Source organism: Oreochromis niloticus, linkage group LG15 (genome assembly GCF_001858045.2).
Source record: "Oreochromis niloticus isolate F11D_XX linkage group LG15, O_niloticus_UMD_NMBU, whole genome shotgun sequence".
In the NCBI taxonomy this organism is placed as follows: domain Eukaryota; kingdom Metazoa; phylum Chordata; class Actinopteri; order Cichliformes; family Cichlidae; genus Oreochromis; species Oreochromis niloticus.
In genome coordinates, this window is record NC_031980.2 from 6837312 (window position 1) to 6847453 (window position 10142).

The following is a 10142-nucleotide window of genomic DNA, read 5'->3' on the forward strand; positions in this document are numbered from 1 at the left end:
TCTCTCTGCGTGTTTCCTGGGTGAGAGAGCGCCTTTTTGTTGTTGTTGTTGTGCTAAGCTAAAAGGCAGAATGCTACAGGCATAGCTCTAAAGAATGTAGCTTCATAGGCAGTGTAGTCCGTGCTGCAGGGAGAATGGACTACCGTACCCGTTATGTGTCTGTGAGCGAGGGAGGGAGAGAAAGGAAGTCCGAGCTGTCACGGAGCAAAAACGGGAGCTGGAAACATGTAAATATAATAATAACCACAGCAGCCAAGAAGAGTGCCTGACGAGCCCATTTGTAAGTAAGCTATTAAGACTCAACTGTACACTGTGTTCGTGTTTTCCTCCGGAAAAAATAAGTTCCGTTGGAGCAGCCTTTCAACGCCTCTCTCTGTCTCCCGCAAGCAAAGTTGACCCAGACAACAAAGTAAAGCTAGTTTTCGGCTACCAGCCCGACACGGAACCCGAAGTATTAGCCAGAGGTCCCTTTACTACGTTTCGGAGCCGCGGACCTTCAGTAACAGTAATAAATCACAGCAATAGTACATTCACGTAGTTGTAAACAGCATGATAATATATTAAGTAATCCAAAGTATTCAGAATACGTTACTCTCATTGAGTAACGTAACGGAATACGTTACAGAATACATTTTGGGGCATGTATTCAGTATTCTGTAGTGGAATACATTTTAAAAGTAACCTTCCCAACACTGTGTGTGTGTGTGCTGGCCTGGAAGTCCAGCAGTTCATCTAAACAAAAGACACTTATACTAAAACAGCCATAGATGTGTGTACAATATCATAAAACAATAAAAGAAGATACGACCTCTCTCATGACCCTAGGGTGTATGTATATATGCCAGAGCACTCTGGAATGCACACAGAGTCTCTGCAGACTACTAAGGATCACACATCCTATCACTGCACAATCGATTATACACCTCTAAGAATATATGGTTATATGTTTCTAAGCATAAATGACAATCCACAATATAAACCTAACAGAATATGTTTATTTTGTTTGCATGTGAGAACTTCTTGAATTTTGCATTTTTGTAACACAACATATTTGAATGTTTTTCAGTGCCAACATAAAAGAAAAGAACTCATATTATAATGTTAGTAGTTTTTTATAAAGGTAGAAGTCTGCATCCATATGTACTGCACTCGTTGATATTTAGATTAACATTTTATATTTTCCTACAGTTGAATTTTTTAATAATAATAATAATAATAATAATAATGGATTGGATTTCATATAGCGCTTTTAAAGGCACCCAAAGCGCTTTACAATGCCACTATTCATTCACTCTCACATTCACACCATACAAGCTCATACAAAAAGTTTGCCTTTAACCAAAAATTAACCACAAGTGTAAAATGTTAAAATCACAAGTCATGGAAAACTAGACACCAAATAAAAACAAACCATCATTCCCCTGCACGACATCCCTTCAGACGCTTTTCTATGAAAGGTAATCTGCCACCTCTCTCTGGCTGTACCTTATACACAAGTCTTGTATTCCCCACTTGTTCCAAAACCACATTCAGCTCAGCATCGCAGTAAGTACAAAGCTCTCTCTCCTGATATCAATGACAATGCTATAACTAAAAGTAAAAAAACAACCATCCTTGAATATAGAATGCTTTAAAAATAAACAAGAATTCAGAAAGAAAAGAAAAACAGAACAAGAAAAGACAACTGTCATGACAAAAAAGAAAAGAAAACGGAGATTATGCTATATGAAGTAAATATATAAAGTAAAAATTGTTTGCATGTTCAATTCAATTTAATGTGTACACTGATTCTTTTTAAAGCTTTTCCTTATTTCTTTTCCACAAACATGTAATTCCTCTGTCTGAGGACCAACTGTAATCGGCAAACAGCTGATTTGAAGGGAGATGTTGCTTAACCCCAAAGTTTATTGTTACACCAGCAATCACCAACAGCTTTCTTTGATAAATAGAGCGGACAGCACACCGTGTGTATCAGTGAGATAGAGGAGGTTTTTTGACTTAATTTCCCAATCAGTGTATGTCACTGAGTTGCGAGTTCTTCAGTAGTGGGAGCTGTGGACATAGTTTGGGAAATACTGAACCTCTGTATGAAAAGTTCAGCAGTTCTGTGGCACAGGCTGGACAAACGTAAAGTAAAGGCATACAGAAGTGGATTCAGGGCACTGTTTACAAATACTGTTGCTGCAACAGTGTCCCTAATGTCATGAGAAAACTTCAGCAGGCCTTCTTTCTTTAGGGAAATCGCTGCCACACTAATTACATTAATGACAAGATATGGCATACACAGGACAACCAAGGTCACAGTGATGCTGGTAATCAGTCTGGTGGTCTGTGGATTGTTGAAAAATGGTACCTGATTCACTTTTCTGTAAAGACTGATGTATGAAAAAACAATGACAGAAAGCGACACAAATCCTACAAGAGTCTCTGTCAACACCACAGCCATCCTCTGGCCCTCGAAGGAGTATTGATTACTGCATTTTGTCCAGTGTTTCTGATTTTCAGATAACTGTCCAAAGACTAAAGCAGGAGTGGACAGGATCATTGCAGCTAGCCAGAGCGGAAGCAGCAGCATCCTTGCTCTTACCCGATTTAAACTCCTCTGCAGGTGAACGACCTGAAGGTATCGCTGGACACTCAGCACAGTCACAGTCAGCAGACTGGCATAAAGACTGCAATACACAAAGTATGTTATGAGTTTGCAGCCCACCAGCCTAAAGGTCCAGCCATAGAAGAATGAGTAAATCCACAGTGGAAGGGTAACCAAGCAGAGCAGGTCTGACACAGCCAGACTCAGCATCAAACTCTGACTCAGACTGGACATGTTCTCCCAGTTTGGCTTGAGAATGATCACAGCAATGTTTCCAGGACATCCCAGCAGGAAGCAGATGGACATCACTACTGCAGGAACCAGACCGCTGGAGTCCAAGGAAGGATGAGGTGAATCCCCAGGAGAGGAGGAGATGTTAGAAGTAACCATGGTGGAGTTGAATTGTGCCATGCTGCGAACTTGCTGATTGTTGTGCACTGAGCAGATGAGGAAGATGATAAATGTGCACCTACATTAACAAGGCGTTATTTTTGATGACATGAAAGAGGAACTAATAACAAAGATACTGTCAGAGAATTGTGTCCTAATATGGTTGTCATTGTGTAGAAGGAGCTAGACAATTAGAAGATTTATTTTCAGCTTTTGTAATTTTACACTGCAAGCATAGCCAGCTACAAGTTCCTGTTTTTATAAGTTTAGCAGGACTGCTCACTTCTGCTTTTTACATGCTTTGTACATCGTTGTTCGTTAAAGGGTCACACCATAAATAGAGCGACTGAAAGACTGAAAGAGGTTGTGCCATAGTGATCGGAAGTGTCACACACACATACAGTCCCTTAGAACTTCTGAATGACTGTGAAAGGAACATTAATACTGAAAATATGCCATTTTCAAGCTGTTACTACTTCAAAGTTGTCGGAAGTCAGTTGTTGGTGCTTTATATCTACATCATTACCATCAAGTTTGCTGATGGCACCATGGTAGTCGGACTCATCTCAAGGTATGCAAAAGAGCATCTCTCACCAAGAACTGAGGCAGTTCAGAAGGAACATGGTAGTCCAGCATGTTACTAGGAAGAGATACTTCTTAAAGTGGCCGTGAGCATAGCTTATGTAAGAACAAAACAAAACACAGTTGCTTTGTGTATTGTATCCTTCTATCCCAAATTATTCATTTATTTGTTTATTTATTAATTCATTCATTTATGTGTTTGACTCTGGATGGGTTTCATTATTGTTCCCAACTTTTGAGTTCAGCTTTGATTTCAAAGAGTTGCCCAGGGCGGCATCGTGGTGGGGGCGCAGTGTTGGGAAGGTTACTTTTAAAATGTTTTCCACTACAGATTACAGAATACATGCCCCAAAATGTATTTTGTAACGTATTCCGTTACGTTACTCAATGAGAGTAATGTATTCTGAATACTTTGGATTACCTAATATATTATCATGCTTTTTCCAACTACATGGATGTACTATTGCTGTGTGATTTATTACTATTACTGAAGGTCCGCGACTCCGAACAGTAGTAAAGGGACCTCTGGCTAATATGTCGGGTTCCGTGTCAGGCTCATAGCCGAAAAATAGCTTTACTTTGTTGTCTGGGTCAAATTTGCTTGCGAGAGACAGAGAGAGGCGTTGAAAGGCTGCTCCAACTGAACTTATTGTTTCGGAGGAAAACACAAACACAGTGTACAGTTGAGTCTTAATAGCGTCCTTACAACTGGGCTCGTCAGGCACTCTTCTTGGCTGCAGTGGTTATTATTATATTTACATGCTTCCAGTTCCTGTTTCTGCTCGGTGACAACTTGTACTTTTCCACTCTCCTTTTTCTCCCTCCTCGCGCTCACAGACACGTAACGGGTACGGCAGTCCATTCTCCCTCCACCATGGACTACACTGCCCATGAGGCTACATTCTTTAGGGCTATGCCTGTAGCATTCTGCCTATTGCCCTCATATTAAATCATTTTTAAAAATATTTCTTCACGTCATTATGGGACGCGAGATTGAGACACAGGCATTAGGGCCTCTTAATGCGTGTTTTGTTTGGGTTTCCACCGGTGTGGAATTACCAAAAATAGAGAGGGTATAACCTAACATATTGTGGCGAGCGCAGACAAGGAGGAGACAGAGGTGTCGTTTGGTCTTGCTTCCCTGAGTTGCCAAGGAGCACAGCTGTTTATTTTCCAACAGAAACACACAGCCGCTTACCCAACTGCTCGGTATAGCTTAGCACAACAACAACAACAAAGGTCGTGTCCAAATTCATGGGCTGCATCCTCCGGAGGCCGCATTTGTAGACCGATTACGTCACGGCGACGCGCTGAAGGCTGTCCAAATTCGTAAACTCCTCTGAATGCAGCCGACAAATGCGTCCTCCTTTTCCCTGAATTTGAAGGATGGGTCGGGTGTGTCCTTCGTGGCCCACCATATCCCAGAATTCATAGCGCGGCCCAGCCAAACTCCAGTTTCCAACAATGGCGGCCGCTACTAAGTTTTAAAATTACTCTTACTAATCTTTCTGAGTCACAAAATAAATCTCCGCTACATACAGTACAGTATATAGAGAGACGAGACGACGAGGTTCCAGTTACAGTAAGTTGACAAACAATAAATATAAGATATAAGAAGACTGCTTCCAAATAGAGCACATTTCATTCATAATGTTGTAAATCCAAGCCCATTATGTATTCATGATTTGAATCCTGGGTTGTGCGAAATCCCAGAAATAGACCCTAGACAAAACGAATCTGTGAACTAAGGTGTAGGTCTATTAAGTTATGTTGTGGTGATCCTCGGTTTGGGGGATGGGTGTTCATACTGGAGTGCAAAATTAAAACCAATGGAAGATGGATAAGAAAAGTTAAAAGCCATCAGGTGCGCAGTTTAGAAAAAAGAAAAAAGAAGAGGAGGAGAAACGAGCAAAAGATACAGGTAAGCAGATGTGTCGGCTGAAGATCAGAAGAACGGGAAATGATTCATAAGTTTGTTTTGTTAGGATGACTTGGTCAACCCTTGTTTAAAGTACAGTTGTGGACTTTTATTCTCAAAGCATTTCATGTGACCTTAAAGCTCTCAACCTCTGACTGCCATATGAGTTGGTTTAGCTATAAGTCCTGGTGTGTAACTGTGTAAAGTGTGAGGAATTTATTGACAGTGGGGGTTTGCCTGAGAGTAAAAGTTGACTCAGTAAGATAAACAGGAACCCGCAGTTCCAAGCCTGGTGGGAACAGTCCCCCCAGACTGAACAATAGAATTAGGGGAAAACTACTGAAGAGGGGTGACACAGGGCAGCCCCCCACTTGCTCTATATAGGTGTGTGTATGAGGAAAGATCCTCAGATCCACTTGATGCTTGCTGTGACTGCATGTAGTAGGATCTCCCAATGCGCATTGGTAATAAAGCTTTGATAAAAAATACTCCAGCCTTATCTGACACTTCTTCTCCAGCTGGGATATCAAACGGATCGGTGCGGTCAAGAAAAAGTAAACCTCAACAGTAGCTTTGTTTATGTCAGCTCCTGAGATGTGCACCTCCTTGCTGCTTATTTTAAAGTTAGTGTTTAGTGTTGGTCATGACCACAGCAGACCCGAAGACTTGCAGCATCCTTTATTAGGACTTTCACAGTTGCTCTTACAAATACTTGGCTGCAGCTTACCAGCTGCCAGCCACACACCAACAGCAACCTCACAGGACCCAGTACAATATTTAAGTCGGCAGGGCATGATTGCGAATGTCGTGTAGGTGCGTCCGCCTTCCGTGCACGGCACCGCAGACCACGCCCCGCCACATACCTCCATCACCCGACTAAGGTCAGGGAGCTATCCGGCCGAACCTACTCCCCTCCCCGCGAGTGGGAGAGGGAATCAGCCCGGACCATCGGTGCCCCAAGCCACAGGTCCAGCGACAGCTCGGGCAACCCGCCACTTCTCCAGTGGCGACAGTGAAGCTGGTCCAGCGGTTGGTCGCGTGGCAAGCAGTTGCAGTGCATCGTCGGCGAGCCGAGCCTCACAGGCAGCCAGGTGGGCATCTGGCGCGTGGGACCATGAGGGGCTCCGGCCTCTGGTGGAGGTGAGGCTGGTCTGGCCCACACGTTGACCTCAGGCTTACGTGCAGGCTCCCCTGTCACGGGAACCTCCATCTCCTCGTGCAGCTCCTCCTCTACTCCCGGCTGGAGCAGCCTCTCGTGTGCCTCCTCCTCCATCTCCAGCTGGCGAGGTGCCTCACGCACCTCCTTCACCTCTGGCACGTGCGGACTCTCGTGCACCTCCTCCACCTCCAGCAGTCATGGAGCCTTATGCACCTCCTCCATTGCTCCCAGCTGGAGGATCTCCCACCCGGCTACTCCACCACTCCTTCACCGCTTCCTGTCGGTGGCCGGAAGAGCTGCCTGCTCCCGCTGTGTGGCTGCCATTTCGGCCAACGTTCTTGCCAGCTCCTTCTTTCAGGTGTGTCCGCCTTCCCTGCACGCACCGCAGACCACGCCCCGCCACAAGCTTGTCTTGTTGCTTCTTTACAAGCTCATTTTGTTGGGCTCTGTTAAGCACTTTCTCTAGTGTTAGATCGGAGTCCATTTGTAACTGTTCTGACGATAGTTTGCCTGTCAGGCCCACAGGAAGTCTGTCTTGCACCATTACGTCATGCAAAGTCCTGTATCCACAATGTTCTGCCAGACAATGCAGTGCAGTATGGAAGCTGTCGATTGACTCACCCGTCTTTATCACTTTTCCACGCTCGGAAGCTCAGTCTCAATACTGAAATCATTACTCTAGTCCGATCATCTTCTCACTCGCCTTCTTTGAGCCAATCAGCCTCCGTTTCGCATGGTTTCAATTTTTGCTGTCAGTCATTCTCCTTTTCAGAATCCCTTTCCATTTACCAACCTCCTTCCCATCTCCACCTTAGACACCTCAGCCAGAGCTCCATCCAGCCTCAGTCATCTTCACCACCACCAGTGTCTGGAGGGTCCTGTCCTAAATCCTATTACTGCATGGATTCTGTTCTTCCATGATGGGTCATCGGAGTATAATTGCCTAGTACATTAGTTGCTCTTTCACAATAAATCATGTTTAATTCTTCCAAGTGATTTTTCCTTCTTGAAATGACACATGTATCAGATGAATGAGAGGCGAAGAGCCTGTGTATTCATTTAACAGCTGCATGTAGCAGGAGACCAGTTGACTCAGATCTGATTTGGACTGATGGCTGTATTGTTTTAAGGCGTTGGATCTGTATCCACATGGTTTGAATTGCAATATCAAGCATTGGGGTCACTAAAACTACATTTATGGTGCTGATTCAGAATCAGAGAGACTTCATTCCAGAGGGAAATTTACTACCAGACAAAATTTTGTGTTTTGAGTATGTTTATTTTGTTTGCATGTGAGAACTTTTTGAATTTTGCATTTTTGTCACACAACATATTTGAATGTTTTTCAGTGCCAACATTGAAAAGAACCTATATTATAATGTTAGTAGTTTTTTATGAAGGTAGGAGTCTGCATCCATATATACTGCACTCGATGATATTTAGATTAACATTTTACATTTTCCTACAGTGTCATATCTGAGTCATCATACGCAGATGTGTGACCTCTGTAATGACGAAAAATCCATAAAACATTGGCTCTGGGAATCCTGACGCCTCTTGTACTGGTTTGTCTAAAAGTGGTGTCTCTTCTGTGGAAGTTTTCAATACATTTCTATGAAAGGTAATCTGCCACCTCTTACTGGCTGTACCTTATACACAAGTCTTGTATTCCCCACTTGTTCCAAAACCACATTCAGATCAGCATCCCAGTAAGTACAAAGCTCTCTCTCCTGATATCAAAGACAATGTTATAACTAAAAGTAAAAGAACAACAATCCTTGAATATAGAATGCTTTAAAAATAAACAAGAATTCAGAAAGAAAAGAAAAACAAAAAAGAAAACGGAGATTATACTATATGAAGTAATAAAGTAAAAATCGTTTCCATGTTCAATTCAATTTAATCTGTACATTGATTCTTTTTAATGCTTTTCCTTTTTTCTTTTCCACAAACATGTATTTCCTTTGTCTGAGGACCAGCTGTAATCGGCACACAGCTGATTTGAGGAGAGATGTTGCGTAACATCAAAGCTGATCATTACAGCAATCAACAACAGCCTTCTTTGATAATGTGGTGGCGCAATTGAGGGATAACCGGGGATGGTAACTAAGATGTTGACAACGCCACCTGGGGGAGGGAGTTACAACCCAGGAAAGATTTCTCTAGCCAATTTAAATGTTACACTGGCTACCAAAGCCCACAGACTCGTTATTAACGGCAGAGGTGAGGCAGGTGAATTTTTACAAATCAAAGTTTATTAAGAAGAACTACTAACAACATAGAATTATAAAATCAAAAAGGCACCTAAGGTAGCAGGGTTGAGACGGCAAAATAGTTAATTAAAACACTTTATTAACAACCGATGATTAAAACAACCAGACTCCCTACCACGATGCTACCCTAAAAACAATCACAACATGATAAAAGAATAACTAAACAAAATGGTGGAGACCGGCCACTTGAGGAGGCAACCTACAGGGAGGAGTGCCCAAGGGTGCCACCAATTACTCACCCGTGTGATTTCACTGCAGACCTCACTCACACTAAACTCTAAATGGTGCAATCTACCTATGCCCGGTGTGTACACTCACATGCATCGAGGAGGGGATTCCACCTCACGTGCCTAGCCCCTCAACAAGCGGCCGCACCTCCACTAAAGCAATAAAAGAAAGGATAAAACAAATTAGTAAAAGATCTACATAAAACAAATACACCCCAAATTACTGTTCGTTATAAAAGCATTGCATAACAAACAAAACAGCATATGACAATACAGCAGCAGTATAGTGCACACCTGCAACAAAAGAGGGAAACAGTTGTCAAAGTCCACCCTACTACATGCCACATTATGATGAACACATGAGTCCCACTTACCACTCTCTAAAGGGCAATACTAAACTGAGTAGCTTTCCTTGAGAGATCTGCAGCGCTTAGCTGCCTAATGCTCTCAGCCACCTTGGATGGACAAGACTGCCAAATGCCTCCTTCTGGTAGTGAAGCGCTACCAGAAGGAGGTTGAGACAACCAGGGCTATGTACTAGAAGTGCTCAGTTGTGATCAATGTGGCAATTCCAATGAATAGCAACATCAGGAAAGAATACGAAAACTAAAGAAGAAAAATGTTCAAAATGTGCCCCAGTTGCTTTTGGAGCATTAAGAGCTGTAACCTCTGTGTTGTTACATGAGTGACCTTTGAAAATTTTAGTTAGCTTTATATACACTGAACTGACACCAGTTTGCCTCTTTTTGAGAGTCCGTCAGGACAGTCGTGACTTCAAGACTGCTGCACTTGTCTCTGACTTTAGCTATATATTCTGTTCAGTTATCTATCAGATGTTTTGGTTGGTTGGTTTTATTATACTTCATATATTAATTTTTGCCTGTTTCATATGTAAGAGGTACCGGGTTGCAACGCCTGTGAACAGTTGTGTAAAATGTACCATGTACCACATGCCTGAAAAAACCCCACAAAGGTGACAAAAAAGGTTGAATCCTCCTCAGCT

At 42.8% G+C, this 10142-nt stretch overlaps 1 protein-coding gene across 1 annotated transcript; it reads right to left on the minus strand.

Annotated features, from left to right (window-relative positions):
* Nucleotides 1-1738: 1738 nt before the first annotated feature.
* Nucleotides 1739-3038, minus strand: LOC109194771 (leukotriene B4 receptor 1-like). The gene has a single exon (XM_019345551.2). It carries the CDS (start codon nt 2999-3001, stop codon nt 2021-2023), a length of 981 nt encoding a protein of 326 aa, XP_019201096.1. The 5' UTR covers nt 3002-3038; the 3' UTR covers nt 1739-2020.
* Between the last annotated feature and the right edge of the window lie 7104 nt (nt 3039-10142).